The sequence below is a fragment of the Populus trichocarpa genome, chromosome 4 (genome assembly GCF_000002775.5).
Source record: "Populus trichocarpa isolate Nisqually-1 chromosome 4, P.trichocarpa_v4.1, whole genome shotgun sequence".
Classification (NCBI taxonomy): Eukaryota; Viridiplantae; Streptophyta; class Magnoliopsida; order Malpighiales; family Salicaceae; genus Populus; species Populus trichocarpa.
Genome location: NC_037288.2, coordinates 5,984,065 through 6,000,564, shown reverse-complemented (window position 1 = coordinate 6,000,564; position 16,500 = coordinate 5,984,065). Strand labels below are relative to the sequence as shown.

The 16,500-nt window shown below is 36.1% G+C and overlaps 3 protein-coding genes across 5 annotated transcripts in view; all 3 read left to right on the top strand.

Moving 5' to 3' along the window:
* The first annotated feature begins 173 nt into the window (after positions 1–173).
* LOC7494540 (uncharacterized) lies at positions 174–1,262 on the top strand. Of its 2 annotated transcripts, XR_008058949.1 has the most exons (3): positions 174–357; positions 514–656; positions 741–1,262. XR_008058949.1 is itself a non-coding variant. In XM_024599616.2 (2 exons), the coding sequence occupies exons 1-2, from the start codon at positions 483–485 to the stop codon at positions 897–899; spliced, it is 333 nt and encodes a 110-aa protein (XP_024455384.2). In that variant the 5' UTR covers positions 470–482; the 3' UTR covers positions 900–1,262. The 2 variants fall into 2 exon arrangements, 1 of the variants encoding a protein (XP_024455384.2); XM_024599616.2 differs by lacking the exon at positions 174–357 and having other exon boundaries at positions 470–656.
* A 1,903-nt stretch (positions 1,263–3,165) lies between these two features.
* LOC7468358 (protein SGT1 homolog) lies at positions 3,166–6,809 on the top strand. The gene is made up of 10 exons (XM_006384044.3): positions 3,166–3,449; positions 3,758–3,827; positions 4,248–4,372; positions 4,529–4,652; positions 4,844–4,940; positions 5,034–5,099; positions 5,332–5,473; positions 6,064–6,146; positions 6,225–6,329; positions 6,429–6,809. Exons 1-10 carry the CDS (start codon positions 3,293–3,295, stop codon positions 6,534–6,536), a joined length of 1,077 nt encoding a protein of 358 aa, XP_006384106.1. The 5' UTR covers positions 3,166–3,292; the 3' UTR covers positions 6,537–6,809.
* A 6,757-nt stretch (positions 6,810–13,566) lies between these two features.
* The window catches only part of LOC7468359 (UDP-glycosyltransferase 88A1), a 64,011-nt gene continuing 61,077 nt past the window's right edge, over positions 13,567–16,500 (top strand). The window contains exon 1 of one of the 2 annotated variants that reach the window (XM_002305243.4): positions 13,567–15,542. In XM_002305243.4, coding sequence (XP_002305279.2) covers positions 13,761–15,191 — 1,431 coding nt within the window. In that variant the 5' untranslated portion in view covers positions 13,567–13,760 and the 3' untranslated portion in view covers positions 15,192–15,542. Of the gene's footprint in view, positions 15,543–16,500 lie in introns of those variants that run through there. The other variant, XM_052452604.1, reaches the window with a different exon arrangement.

The following is a 16,500-nucleotide window of genomic DNA, read 5'->3' as shown; positions in this document are numbered from 1 at the left end:
GATACTCAACAGACTAAGTATACTCCTAAACCAAGAAAAACTACATCTGTAGTTTGGGAGTTTTTCAGTAAGGCTCAAAAAAATGGTGAGGTACATGCCAAATGCCAGGTTTGCAACAAAGTGCTCTGTGCTAAAAGCAGGAATGGAACTACACGCCTACACAGACACGGTTGTTTTAAAGATTGGAAGAATGATGAAAAACAACAGTCAGTTTCTAATGTCGAGTCTAGTGCTAAGCGAACCCAAAAAACAAGGCTTCATCAAAGATTGGAGCTGGTGCTCCTCCACAAGCAAAGAGGAGAAAGCTAGTAGCAAATGTAGGAGAGGAAAGAGTGGAAGAAGAAACTTCTAGTGCTTGTATGTTACGTTATCTGTAATTTGTCAATATTCTTTATCTTGTCTTTCTTAGTCTTACTATGCCCTTTATGAATTTACTATATGTTCTGTATCTTCTTGTTGATGAAGCTACAAATGCCATTGTTATGGCTGAGGAGCAATATCCTATTGTTTCAGGCATCGGTCAAGCAGCAGTTTCTGGTCTAGCTCATGACCAAGTACAAGAATTAACAGTACAAGAAGATTATACTGCAAAAGAAACACCTGGAAGAGGTCTCCAGGATCAGGAGCATCATCTCGTATCTGGCTGTATTATTGAGGTATTGTTGATACCATCTTTCTCTTTCAACTTTGTTTATGTTTTTTTTCTTGCGATAGTGGTTGTTGAAGCAATCTTTCTGTAGCCGCTACCATCTGAAACTCTGAGTTCTGGCCAACAAGCCAATAATATGGCCATTGATGGTACTGGAGGTGTTCCTCAAGTTGAATGCACTAATTTGGAGCTTACTGCAGAAGGTAACTCCATCCAGCACAAGCCTTGTACAACTCTTCTTTCAAACTAGTACCATGTTAAAGTTTCTTCTGCTTTCCATGTTCCAGATGGTAATCTGGCTACAAGCACAACTTCTTCTATCACAACAACTTCTGGTTTTGCAGTTATTTCTGCTGCATCTGAACTTAGGATCTTTTTGTCTCAGTCACTCCAAGTGTTGCTTTCTCCTACTGAAAATGATAGGTTCTGCTCCCTTTTAAATGCTGATATCAACGCCGCCAGTAACGAATGTAAGAAGCTCCGCATGGGAGTGCTCTTGGCTAAAGTACGTCGGCTCAAGGGGGCAATTGCTACTTGCCCCCTTAGTTCACGACCAGAAACACTGCCTCTGCAAGGATACGAGATTTTGGACTGAGCAATCTCCCAATCTGCTAGATCACGCTCTAACTTAAAAGCACGAATTACCTCACTGCAAAATCAAGCTGCCCAAATGGAAGAGCACCTGAAGGCCACATATGAACAGATAAAACAAATCGAACTAGAGCTTTCTACATTAGAAGAAAGTGAAGCTGTTATGCAGACTCGTGCCCTGCAAATCAGTAAAGCCACTGCTGATAGGCTTGAGATTGACAATATAGTAGCTGGAATGCCTGCTTTGTTTGATTTTGTAAAACAAGTACTTCCAAAGCCCTGATTTTACATGTCAATAACAAATTCACATGACACCATTTTAGGTCAGCAACAAATTTTCATTTGATCTTGAGTTAAGATTACTACTGCTAGATTAGCACATTCTTGATCGATAGAATATTTGCTGATAAGTTACAATATGAAATTCTTGAGTTAAGTTACAATATGAAATTCTTGTTAATTTAAAGTTCTGGATGGTTTTTGAACATTACGTGATTCTCTTGTTCATGCTCAGATTACTAGGGAAACGATCCTATGGCAAATGAGTGTAGTAAAAACTACATGCTACAGTAATAGCTAATTGGACCTCCATTGATGAGTGAGATTCAGGGGCACCCAGTGAGCATGAATGATGAGTTCTCTTTCTGCTTAAAGGTGCGACTTAATTGGACATGACAGGATAATTTCTCTTTCAGGCTGTAACTGATACTGGGAATTGGTAGGAAGACAGATGAATTGGATGGTTAGCTGTTGACCCCGTGGTTTTGGTAGGAACTTTCCTGGTTAGTGGTTTTAATTTTCATGGAAATTTCCCCTAGCGCAGTGGTCATAGAGGTGATCCTTTTCTTGGTGTATGAGGCTTCAGGAAATTTAATGGAAAAGAGATTCCTTTCTATTGTAATACTGCTCAAGCAATCGTCACTCTCTCTCTCTCTTCTTGAGCATCTGTGCATTGTTTTTTCCTCACGCGTTCCTTGAAGGAGCCAAAACAAGGAGAAAGCGTGTCTGCTCGCCGATTTGATTTTTATTTTCATTTTGTTTCTAATTCCTTTCTAGATTTTTTTTAAAATTTAATTTAGGACTTCAACTTGGCACTTATTTGCCTGGAAACAAGAAAAAAAAAACCGCATGAACTCACCCAATAAGCCAAGAAAATTAAATTTATTACTAATCAGTAATAACTTTCACATTTTATATTATTATCTTTACCAAAAAATAAATCCCCTAATAATAGTCACACATATCCCATGTTATTAAATACAAACCCCCGGCTGTAAACAACTAAATTCCTGTTTGTTTTTTATATTTAAAAAGTGTTTTTAAAAAAATTATTTTTTTTATTTTTTTATTTCAAATTAATAATTTTTTGATATTTTGATGTGCTGATATCAAAAATAATTTTTAAAATAAAACAATTATCATTTTAATGCATTTTCGAGTGAAATTTTTTTTGAAAAACAATCGCAACTAAACTCCCAAATATACTTTACATCAATTTAAATATTATAATATAAATATTAAATCATTTTCCAGTTGAGCTCTAAGATTATAACAAGCTCTAAAATAATATTCAAGCCATGTTTGTTGTTTTTTCAATCAAGCTCGAGTTTGCTTGGAAACAAAAACAAGACAAACATTTTACAATGATTATTATAAAAAAATAATTCTTTTATCTCAATATTATATGTATTAAACTTCATTTGAATGTTAAAATCATTTAGTACTTCATCTTACATATATTTTATAATTAATTTGCACTTGTTGTATGATAAATTATTGTGTTTTAATAATCTTTTTAAAATATATTTTATATTCTTAAATATTTAAAGCCGAATAGAAAATTACTCAATATTATTCATGAAAATAACTTTTTAGTAATTTTGCTTCTTTTTTTTTTCCAATCATATATAAAACATAAGAGTGACTAGTAGAGAATAGACTCGTATTAGCAACAAAACTCCCAAGTCAATCAAATTCTCTTCCTCTCTCTCTATTCTAGACTTTCCGTCTCCGTCTCCGTCTCTCTGAATCGATTTTTGTTGAATTCAATCGATGGCGGATCTGGAGAAGAAAGCCAAAGAAGCATTCATCGACGATCACTTCGAGTTAGCCGTCGATCTCTACACCCAAGCCATCGCTCTTAACCCTACCAATCCTGACCTCCTCGCTGACCGTGCTCAGGCCAATATCAAACTCAACAGTCTCACCGGTATGCTTAACTAACCCTCGCTCCACCACCACCACAACATCAACCCCTCTCTCTCCTTTATATCGCTTCACTTTCTCTCGCTTGCTCTCTGTTTTTTTAATCCTAGTTTTACGATTTCTTGTTCATATTCTGTGTTAATTAGTTATTAATAAATCGTAACAGAATTGTGAATTTTTTTAATATGTAATTGTGAATTAATGAAGGTTTGATTAATTTATTGATTTTAGTAATGAGAGACTATTTATCAAAAATAAAATAAAATAATAATGAGACTGAAAGTTTGTTTGTATTTTGGTATGTTTTTGTAGAGGCTGTTGCCGATGCAAGCAAAGCGATTGAGTTGGATCCTTCCATGGCTAAAGCTCACTTGCGGAAAGGGTTAGTTTGCGAATTCGTTTGTTTATTGTTGGATTTGATTTTCGATTTTTGAGTTAATGAATTTGTGCTTGGGGTTTAGTGGAATTATGAGCGTGGAGTTTGTGGTTTCTTTGTGTTTTGGTGTATAATTGGTGGTGCTTTTGTATGTGTGTGATTGAATTAAAATGTGAGTTTATGATAATTCTGAAGAAAAGTTGGGTTTCTTGTGGTAGTAAAATCGAGATCACAAGCGAGAAGTGATGACTCTGTCTTGAATTCTATTTTGGTTATTCATTATTTCATGGTGTAAGGATTCTGTGTCTTATAAGTAGTGCCCTTGGTTGTACCTCATGCATTTGTACACCTTTCTTCTCATGAATGATCTGATTCTGTTCACTGGATTTTCTGATTGATTTTCCCTTGCCACTATCTCTGTTGCAGTATTGCATGCATGAAACTTGAGGAGTATCAGACAGCTAAGGCAGCGTTGGAAGCAGGAGCGTCTTTGGCAACAGAAGAGTCTAGATTCGCTAACTTGATCAAAGAATGTGATGAGCGCATTGCAGGTATGTAGTTCTCTTTTATCATTATCAATGTGAATACTTGGTCCAATTGTTCATAGTTTATTAATCTAAACAAAATTGTTGAGGATGGTATTAGTGTTTTTAGGAACATTGTTGCTTTATAATGATCTTGTGAACAAACTTTTCATGTCCTTTCAGAGGAAACTGGTGAGACGAAAAACCAAGCAGTGGAGGCCTCAGTAAACACTCTTTCCCTAAAAGAAGAGCCAGAAGACATTTCTTGTCAGGCTCCAATGGTAACACCTTCCAAGTCAAAGTACAGGTTAGTGCAAATTTGCGCTTGTGTATCCTTGTGGACACCTCCTATCTCATGGTTTTGATTTTAAAAGGCAATGCTGGTGAAGGATTGCTTTTATCCTGAAACTTTCTAGTATTGTTTCTGATTCTGACTGAATACTACTATTTTTATGTTTTTCTCATGCGAATACGTAATGGGTCTACTGAACTGTACAGGCATGAATTCTACCAAAAGCCAGAAGAGGTGGTTGTGACTATATTTGCAAAGGGCATACCAGCCGACAGTGTTACTGTTGATTTTGGTGAACAGATTGTATGCATGTCAATTAGAAGTCTTTCTCTGTATATTTTTCTGGATACAAGGGGTTGAACTTCTAGATTCTAATGTGCGATGATTGCTTTGCAGTTGAGTGTTCGCATTAATGTTCCCGGTGAAGATGCGTACTATTTTCAAACTCGCTTATTTGGGAAGGTATTGATTGAGATTAACGTTCTGGAATCTACTTCTCTTTTGAGCAGGCTATAATTGTTTGATTCTATAGCATTTACTTGTTTGAAATGAGAGGAATGAAGGGTTATCATAAAATAATCAGCATCTTCTACTACTGCTATTGTTTGAGTCCTTTCCTCTTCTACTTTTGTGTAATACTGTAGGGGAAGCTTTTTCTTGCTACTTATTCTGGATGCAAATTTTGTGCCAACAGATTATACTTGACAAGTGCAAATTTAACGTCTTGTCCACCAAAGTTGAAATCCGTCTCACAAAAGCTGAACCAGGTCTGCACTGGGCATCTCTTGAATACAAGAAGGAGACAGCGGTGGTAAAAAGGATTACTGTTTCCTCTGGTATGTCAAATTGCTAGTAATACATGTGTATCATCTCATATGTTAAATAAGAGGCTAGCAATACATATCTGTATCATCTGATATGTTAAACAAGAGTAAAAGACAACTGTTTATCAATATTAACTGGAGGCTGAACTGATTGTGAAATCCATGCTTCTGAAACATTTTCTTTAACCCCTTCCTCTTGCCCATTGTTGTTTTCAAGGTGATAGATTATGCATGTTACATCTTGCATCATCAAGCTTTAATTGTTATGAATTATAATATTTAATTTAGTACATTTTCTCAGCTAACTTGGTGCTTTATTTAGTGTAGTAAATTTTTTTATACCCAGTATAGGTGAAATTCTCGCAACTAATATTGCAGTTCATTTGTGTAACTAACATCCAAAAGAACCGATGACTTATTATGGGAATGTGCCATGTGTGATGAGATGCATTTCCCAAGGGGTCAGGGCTTGTGTTGGAAATGTTTATGTTAGAATTGTGTCGGTAGGATCAGGGATGCTTTAAGCCTCTAAGTGGTAGCTTGAACTTGTGCATGCTGCATGGCCTTGCTAAATTGCTTGCTTTTCATGATGAATGTTGCAGAGATTGCTCATAGGCCTACCTATCCCTCATCAAAACCAAAAAGAGTTGATTGGGACAAGATTGAAGCTGAAGTGAAGAAGGAGGTAATATTTGTTGATTCTGCGCTCATGTTTTGTGCTCATTTCATAACCGAAGCATGAGATATCATTTACGGATTTCAGGAGAAAGAGGAGAAGCTAGATGGGGATGCTGCTTTGAACAAATTTTTCCGAGAAATTTACCAAGATGCTGATGAAGACACAAGAAGAGCCATGCAAAAGTCTTTTGTAAGGCCTTAGAATTAATTATGTTATGCATATGTTTATGGGGTGAAGGAACTGCTTCCTGATGTTTGTTTGTGCTGTCTGCTGTTTTCATAACAACAGGTGGAGTCCAACGGGACGGTGCTGTCGACAAACTGGAAAGAAGTGGGTACTAAGACGGTGGAGGGAAGCCCTCCTGATGGCATGGAGATGAGGAAATGGGAGTACTGAGCCGAGCCGCATGCTGGTTCCGGTAAATGGAAATGTATTGTAACCAAAACAGTGCTCTATTTTGTTAGTCGGTGTTATTTGTTTTGAAGAAAAACTTTGTGCAAAATAGAATAGGTTGACAGCTTGTGTTCCTTTCTTTCTTCACCGCTGCTGTTTAGTACTCCAGAAAACAAACTGTTTCGGTTGTAAAATGTCTCCCTTGCCATCCAGTTTTCATATTGTTAGTCTACTTGTACTGGTCTTTTTGCCCCTTATTTGATTGTTCAATGCTCATATCCATGTAGTGTCAACATCTCTTTATTTTTATTTTTGTAGCCTTGATTTAAAAAAAAGTCAGCCAAGGGTTGATTTTTAAAATATTATTTGATATAGAAATATGTTAAAATAATATATATATTTTTTATTTTTTAAAATTTATTATTAATATAATAAATATAATAGTAGTTGATTGGGGTGTGGTGAAGAGGTGTATATTGAACATGCAGTAAAAATAAATAAATAATAATAAACAATCCACGACACGTCGTTTACAAAGCCCAATGCCCAAAAACGACCTCCCTCTCCCATTTCGCTCTCCCTCTTTGATGATTATTATCTCATCTCTTTTAGTGTCTCACTTACATTTTTTGAATGAGGGTCAGTCCAGTTAAAACTCACAAGATGCATTTTTTCGGGAGGGTCAGACATAAGTTCATCATCACCACCACCAACTAACATCAGGGAACAATGCACACATGATGTATGTCTTTAATAAGAATGGAGTTTTGTTTGCTTTATAGAAAATGGAACGTCCTCTTCACACTCTTAATCCTCTGCAAGATCGTAAGCTCATGTTTGGTTTGCTTCTCTCTCTCAAATCCTTGAATGCCAAGGTGTTCGCTTTTTTCTTTTTTTCTTTTGTTGTTCAACTTTTTTCTTGCTGTTCTGTTTCTGGGGTTGCTGAATTTTGATCAAATATTCAATTTTTAGAAATGTAGAATGGTCACTGAATATGATCCCACTAGGTTTTATTTGTTAATTTACTCATTTTTGTGATGTTATGTAATATTTGGTTTTTTTTTTTTTAAGATGTAATTTTGAGCAAGGGCTATATTTTAGGAACCGTGGAGTGGTGATTGATTGTGATTTTGGTTCTTGTTGATCACTAGGATATGTGACATTTGCAAGCTCTTTTTGTTACTTGGGTAGCTCTAATTTTTTTTTTAGATTAATGTGGGTGTCTGAACCAGCTTGCGCGTACCTCGACTAATCTCATGGGCCTTGAAGTTAACGACCATATAATCCTCTAATAGGCTCGAGGTTTATGGAACTCAAACTGGTGACCTCTAGAAAGTAAATTTAAAACCTGACCAGTTGAGTTACACCCTTCAGAATTGGATAGCTCTAATAAGAAACATGGAACGATGATGTTGCAAAAGTGGAGTTGTTGCTAGCTAGGACATGTAATATTTGGGATGCTCTTTTTGATACTAGGTTTCTGTGATTTGTGTAAAGATTCGTTTTTTTAGAGACATGCAATTGTTATTGACTTATTGGGTATGAATTCAGTTAATGATTGTGGAATGCGGTGTTGTTTACTTTGATTGGAAAGAGAGAAATGCAATAATTTTCACAGCAGCCAGCTCTCAACTCTCATTCTCTGAAGTGATTCCTCATATTATACAGTCAGTCCAGTTCAGATTGTACAAGGCTAAACTGCTCTTAGAATCCCAAATTAATTCTAGTTTTGCTGATCTCTGTAGTTGGCAGAATTTTACTTGATCCACCATTGCTTTTCTTATTGATGGTTATGAGTGGTATCATCGGGAAATTACTTGTGGAATTTGAGATTATTCTGATTTTTTTTTTGTTAAAGAAAGTTCATTTTTGGTTGTGCCGTGTTTATAAAAAACCTGTTTTTTTTTTCGTTTCAAAAACGTTTTTAAAAAAAATTAAAAAAATTTTATTTGCTTTAATTTAATATTTTTTGTGCTTTCAGATCATTTTGATTTGATGATGTTAAAAATAATTTTTAAAAAATTAAAAAAATACAGGTTGACTTCAATCTATTTTTAGTTTCTTTTTAAATTTTATATTTTTTCAATTTCATCAATCAAATGTTTTATTTATTAGGAATTAGTTTTTTTTTTGTTTTTTCTTCGCTTTCCTGTCATAGGGTTATCCCAATCCTATAAACATGGTTGCGGGGTTAACAAGTTAATCATGATATATTTTTTTTTATTATTTTTTTTGAATTATTTTTTTCTGTTATGCTCTTCGATATTGGATTGTTAGATAATTGAGATTCATTGTTTTATTCAATTTGTTTTTGATAAGATTACCTTTGTATCATGATTATTGTGTAAATTTGACATGCTAACCCGGATGAGCTCGAATTTGTTTTTTTATTTTTTTATTAGTTTATTTATTATTGTTGTATTTTTTATTTATATTAATAAAATTATACAAACTTATTAAACTCACAATTTTTTTCTTTTCTATTTTTTCTTCTTCTTTGAGAACACTTATTTTAATATCTTTTTTATGGTGTAAAAAATTTAAGCTAGCCCGCCGCCCCATACTGCAGACCACCTATGAAGTGGTGGCTACGTGTCAAGGAAAGATAAATGCAATTGGCTTCTTTTGTCTTCAAAATTTAGAAGATGTATCTTGGCTACTAAAAGTGAGAGACACTTTGTTTACGCGGCTACTGGTATATTTTAATTATACTGTAGTTTTTAGTTGTTTGGTAATAAAAAAAAATGATTTACTGTTCATGGATTTTATATTATTTTTGCGTCCGAAACGCGCAGGTAAAGAAAAGCAAGGAATTTCTGCTTTTCGCGCACTGTGCATGCTAATTACACTGTTCATTGAACAGTGCAATTAACATGAACAATATACATTCCTACACTGCTCATGCTAATTGCACTGTTCCTGAACAGTGCAATTAGCATGCACAGTGTAGCATGCTACATTGTTCCAGCCAGACCAGTTCCGGCCGGACCGGGTTCGGTCCAAAGCTCAACGTGCATTGAACCGGGTCCGACCCAGTAAAATAAAAAATAAATATTATGTTTAATTTTTTAATTTTGTTTTATTCGAAAAACTAGTGTTTAATACTTAGATTTAAAAAAACTATATTAATTTCCCACCTATGATCTAAAAATAGCAGTTCCCTCCCACCTACAATTTTTTCAAAACTCGCAGGTGAAAACTATATTTTTTACCAAATTAATTTCTATTTCCCACCTATGCTATTTTTCAAATAAATTTTTAACCAATGCTACTTTGTTTAAATATTTTTCCAAATGTATTAGAAAGGGAAAAACACCCCAAATTTCTTCTCATCGTGTAACTTCTAGTTGCTACATTTGATGTCACTCAACTAACAAAAAGGAATGTCTTGCCTTTTCTTTATACCGCTTTTTACTCTAAACTGTACAGGGACTGCTCAGGCAGCAATTGTAGGGTAAGGGAGTGCCTACAAGAAGGTAGTTGGGACATGGGAGAGACTAATATGTGCAGATAAAAGCATATCTTGCAGCTGCCAAAAATCATCATTCCTTGATCTCTAGATCCTCTGTCGGGTTCTCAAATTTCCCAACTGAACCAACTAGGGAAAAAAGATAGCTTGAATCAACTTGATCATGGAACCTCTGCTAGCTCCAGTACCAATAATTGCCAAGATCCTCTCTAGTTTCTCAAGCCTCTGAATTACAGCCCCAAGAAAACCAGTAAAATTGAATCAATTTGGTGATTTAGACTCTGCCAGCTCTTTTAAAAGTGTGACAACATCATCTGATGACTGAAGGAGATATCGAGCCGGGAAACAGTACAAGAGAAGAAATTCTCAGCCTTGAGATCAAGTACAGATGAGCCCTCTGGCAATGACATTCTATCATGAACTATAGGCCGCCAAGCAGCACTTCGATAACTGCTCCTTTCCAAAGTTGACAATGAGCGTTGTACTGATGAGCCTTGGCTTGGTTTTTACTGTCTGGAATCATTGAAATAGATGTCCTCGCAGGATCTAGTGACCTGGTTCGTGCTAAGGCTAGTGATTCACAAGGAAGCTCTGGCTCAAAAAATGTATAGACATCTTCATCCTGAAGCAATGAATTCAAAAAAAAGAAAAAGAAAACAACATTAATTTCTGATATTTGTATTTCAGTAGAAGTAGCGTGTTTATATGCATCCATGCATCTGAATAGAACAGACAATGCAATGTTTTGGTATAGTCTTGAGAGTAGGAAATTCCACAAAATAGTTAATGCGACTTGGATATATCTGAGACCTGATTATATTGAATGGCAGCTGGTAGAACTTGCTTCAAGGTTGAAAAGAAAAGAAAAGAAAAGGGAGCACTGTGTGTGGAACTGGATTATAAACTTTCAAAAGATGTATACAAGTTCAATTACAGTAGAGCATGCAAGCTACACTTACAATGTATCTAGCAATTTATGTACACAGTGCTATCACTGAACATGGAAAAGAACTGCGAGCTGAGGCAAGAGAAAAAAATGGCAATGTTTCATTAATGGAAGTTGTAAATGCTACTGCCACTATGCCAAGGGCAGTGACTTTATTGTTCAAACTATTTTATTTTATAATTATTCATTAACAAATTCCTATAGATTATTATCACTCAAATCAGAGTCTAGCCAAAAAGAACTTTGAAAACCAAAAAGCCTTTGCTGAGCAAGTTTTATTTTGTCCATAGCTAAATGCTGGGTCCAGTGCGAAAACAGACTGCACGAGGTGTTTGATGGGGGATGAAGGACAACGATGGGAATTAATATTTATTTATTGAGGAATTTTATAATTGTGTCATTATTTTATTTTTTATTACATTGAATATTAGTATTTATTATTTATTAGTTAAAGTTAAATTAGGATTTTAGCTTCCAATTTTGTTTGGCGTGTTGCATATAAACAATCTCCTAGACATATTATTATTATTATTATTATTGAAATAAAGACTTTGAATATTCTTCAAGATTGAGTGTCTCTCTTGTCTTGAGTTTCCAAGATCAACTGTGTCTCTCTTGGTTTGGTCTTTCAAGAACAAATGTGTCTCTCTTGGATTTGAAGGTGGTACTCTGATTAGACACATTCTGGGGTATAGCCGTATAGGTACATGCGTTTTCTCTTCAGTAGAGGCACTTGGTTGGGGAGTCAAGTCCCCCGCACAAGGTTGTTTACCTACTTGCTTTCTAAAAGATCCAACGTCTAATGTGAGCTAGTCAAATTTTGCAATAAATAACGCTAAAAATAATGTTAAACACACAATAATAGAAATAGCAAAGCCGATGTAAGTAATACATGGGCTGTTCTGGTGGGTTAATTTGGAGTAAACGGCACCATCCTGTGGTGCCATGAAGAAGACAATCGTGTGCATCACAAGACCCATTATTGCAAGATTTGATACAAGAGAAAACAAAGCCAGCCCAACCATCAAAATCTACATCACATGCAGGATCATATCATAAAATGAATAATAACAATAAAAATTAAAAAAAAAAACTGTTACTAAAAACTCAAGCAAAGTGCATTATAGATGATTAATGCAATGCTTAACTTGAAGGCAATTTTATGTACATTTAATTTTTGGGGTTATTTTAATTCATGGAGTTAAAGATTATTTATATTTCTTCTCTCATCTCTAATTAATTCAATGAAAATGAGAAGATAAATATGAGAGTGTTTTCGCAAGTGCATGTCTCCTTCACTTTCAACCCAAAACTCACCAACAAGACACCAAACATCTTGGTGTCTTGTTGGTGAGTTTTGGTTTGAAAGTGAAGGAGACATGCACTCAAAAACAATATTGGCCAAACAGTTGAGATGAGAACGAGATCAGAAAGGCTTGATTTTTGTACAAAGCCTAGTGATATTGGAGGATTATAAGAGAAAAAAGTTTTTTAATATTTATTATTATTTTTACTTAATTTAGGATAATTTGTTTCTTTTATGATTTTTTTATTTAGTTTAGAAATCAAGTATTGATGAAATTGTTAATTTTATTTTTCTTAGTTTAATTATAAATTTTATATTTTTTTTTTATTTTTTTTCGATTTTCTAGTTTGTTTAAGTTGGTTTTTAAATTTATTTAAGATATTGTAAATTTTTTTAAAAAGTAAATTGTAATAAAGTTTTCACTTCATGACCTAAAATTCTTATGTTCTACGCTATTGTCGTGTTACTTGTGTTATCAGCAAGTAAATTATTGGTACATTTCTTTAAAAAAAATTAAATAAATAAATAATAAACGCTTTCCTTTCCTTACAAAACTTTGGAGCCTGCTTAATTCTCCCCCACGCTCCCTCCTCTACTTATATAGTGCTTGTTTTTGTTCTCTCTCTCAAGAGGGAGAGCAGTGGAGGAGGCAGTGGTTCTGTACCCATCACCACATCGATGGGCTCGAATCGGTTTTCTTTATTTTTTTTAGTTAATTTTTTTTATTATCATTATATGTTTTATTTGTATTATTAAAATTATACTAACTTATTAAATCCAATTAAATTAATTAATGACTCGGTCTCGATTTTTTTCTTCTCCGAGAATACTTACGAAGTGGTAGTCCGCGGGATATTGCATACCACCTGTGAAGTGGTAGCTACGTGTCAAGGAAAGATAAACGCAATTGTCTTCTTTTGCCTTGAAAATTTAGAAGATGCATCTTGCGTACTAAAACACATGGATTCTGACGTCCTACTTTATTTTGCTTAAATTATTATTTTCACTGTCCTTGATTTTCACCCGCTATAAGAATTTTAGGTTTGACTGGTAGGTTGCTACGATTTTATTGTTCTGGCAGAGCACGTGTTCACCAAGATGAAAGACTTTGAGAACGATTATCTAGTAGGTATATGAACAAATCATTGAAAACTTTGGTGGAACTACATGTATCTGATCCTATTTCATGCTCAGATGCTGTTTGTTAAATATTAAACAGCCCCGTCAAGTAGATGAAGCTGAACGAAAGATAGAATACAATGAAATTATATATAAAAAAAAAAAACCAAAATAACGAGGGACCTAATTAATTAATCCAATTCATAATACATTCAAGATTTCTAAAACAATCTAAGCCTGTATATATAGCTGAAATTTCTAACTTACAACTTTAACCAAAAGGCCACCATATTCCTTTCTTTTTGAAACTGCTACACACAGATTGCTTGCTCTCTCTCTTTCTGTCACTCCAAGTACACAGAGGTATAGGAAAGGGTACGAGCAGCCATGGAGGAGGCCATAGTTCTGTACCCATCACCACCTATTGGCCATTTGATATCTATGGTGGAGCTAGGGAAACTCTTATTGACCCAAAAACCTTCCCTTTCTATTCACATACTCATCACTTCTGTGCCCTATGATTCTGGCTCCACTGCCCCTTACATTGCCAACGTTGCTGCCACAATTCCCTCGATCAAATTCCACCATCTTCCTACTGTAACCCTCCCTTCTACAAAAACCACCCATTATGAAGAACTCACTTTTGAGGTCCTTCGCCTCAGCAATCCTCACGTTCGTGAACAACTATTGTCCATTTCAAAAAACTACACCATTCATGGACTTGTTGTGGACTTCTTTTGCTGCGCTGCTCTCAATGTTGCCAAGGAACTCAATATCCCTGGCTACCACTTCTCCACTTCTGGTGCTGGTATTCTCGTTGTTTTCCATTATTTCCCAACCATTCATAACACCACCACAAAAAGTCTGAAAGATCTAAAGTCCCTTCTTCATATTCCTGGTGTTCCACCAATTCCATCGTCTGACATGCCAATACCGGTACTTGATCGCGACGATAAGTCCTATGAGAACTTTTTAGATTCCTCAAGAAGCTTTCCCGAATCAGCAGGTATTGTCGTAAACACTTTTGCCTCACTTGAAGCCAGAGCTGTGAAAACATTATCAGAGGGATTATGTGTACCCAATAACCGCACACCGCCAATTTACTGTATCGGACCATTGATAGCCACTGAAGGTCCTAAAGATGATGCAGGCACTCGCAATGGTACTACGCTGGAGTGTCTAACATGGCTGGACTCGCAACCAGTTGGAAGTGTTGTTTTTCTATGTTTTGGTAGTTTGGGGCTGTTCTCCAAGGAACAGTTAAGAGAAATAGCTTTCGGGTTGGAGAGAAGTGGTCACAGGTTCTTGTGGGTGGTTCGGAATCCACCTTCTGATAAGAAAAGCGTGGCACTCTCGGCACGTCCAAACATTGATTTAGACTCATTGCTCCCTGAAGGTTTCTTGAATCGAACCAAGGAGAGGGGACTCGTGCTGAAGTCGTGGGCTCCGCAAGTAGCAGTGCTGAACCATCCATCGGTAGGCGGGTTCGTAAGTCATTGTGGATGGAACTCGGTGCTGGAAGCAGTTTGCGCAGGTGTGCCATTGGTGGCTTGGCCACTATACGCAGAGCAGAGGCTCAATAGGATCTTCTTGGTGGAGGAAATGAAACTTGCATTGCCGATGAATGAATCTGACAACGGATTTGTGAGTTCGGCCGAGGTGGAGGAGCGAGTTCTAGGGTTGATGGAGTCGGAGGAAGGTAAGTTGATTAGGGAGAGAGCCATAGCCATGAAAATTGCAGCACAGGCCGCATTGAATGAGGGTGGTTCTTCTCGGGTGGCTTTGTCTCAACTTGTTGAGTCATGGACAGACAAATGAATTTATTATTCCACATGTTTAGAGGCTGGAATCCACTAAGAAACACGATGCACCATATAAGGAAATAACCACAACTCCCGCTCATGCGCGGTAGGTGTGAAGTTGGCGCCATAGGCTGGCCGGTCACCAAGTTCCAAACTTTTATCTTCTTTTTTTCATAGTTATAACTTACTTGTGTCCCCCTTTAAGTCTTTATTGTCCTGCGTGCAATAAATCGCATAAATTGTTTTTTAGTGTCACTTTCCTTACGAGTCATGCTTCTCTTGAATATTTGTACATGGGGACGATTCTCAGCTCCTTCTATTGATGGCTACCGCTATTCTATATATTTTTTATTGATCATTTCACCAAGTACTGCTAGTTCTTTTTCATGCATAACAAGTTAGATGTGTCTTCTATTTTTGTTTCCTTTACCACTATGGTTGAAAATCAATTCTCTGGGGAAATTAAAAAATTTTATTTCGACAACGATGGTGAATTTATCAAACTTAGACCTATTCTTGATGCTAGTGGTATTAGCCATTTTACCACTACACCGCATACTACCCATCAAAATGCCACTGCTAAACGTCGCTATCGATATATTGTCAAAACGGGTATGACCCTTTTACATCATGCCTTAGCTCCTTCCACTTATTGGTCATATGTCTTGGCCACGACAGTTTATCTTATTAATCGTCTCCCCACTGTCTTACACTCACGTCAAAGTCCCTTTAAAGTATTATTTGGACGAGTTCCTGATTATCATACGTTGTGCACATTTGGTTGTCAATGCTACCCTTGGCTTCTTCCGTATCGTGCAAATAAATTTCAATCTAAATCCCAACCTTGTGTCTTTCTAGAGTACTCCCTAACTCAACATGCTTTTCAATATTTAAACCTTCACACAGATAAGATTTATCTCTCTCATCATGTCACTTTTGATTAAAATATTTTTCCCTTCACAAAGGCAACGCCTTCTGCTCCTTAGTCTACTATTACATCGTGTCCTGCTCCTTCCCCTCCTTCTCTTGTTGCTCCATTCTGTATGGTTACATTGGATAATCTTACCATCACATCTTCAGTGTCTGATGCTACAACAACCGTGACTCTGTCCCCTACACCTGGTATGGCTTCCTCTTCTCCTACAAATAATTCATCATGCACTGCGTCTCCTCTGCCTGTAGCACTCACATGGCCTACCCGCACTCATCCCATATGTCGCACGTGTGTGGCGTCGCGGCGATCGTCCTTCCTCATGTTTACGTATCTCTATTTACTTGTAAAATATGGGGAGACAAGGGATTCTTGTCTTTTATTAGTGAAAAAT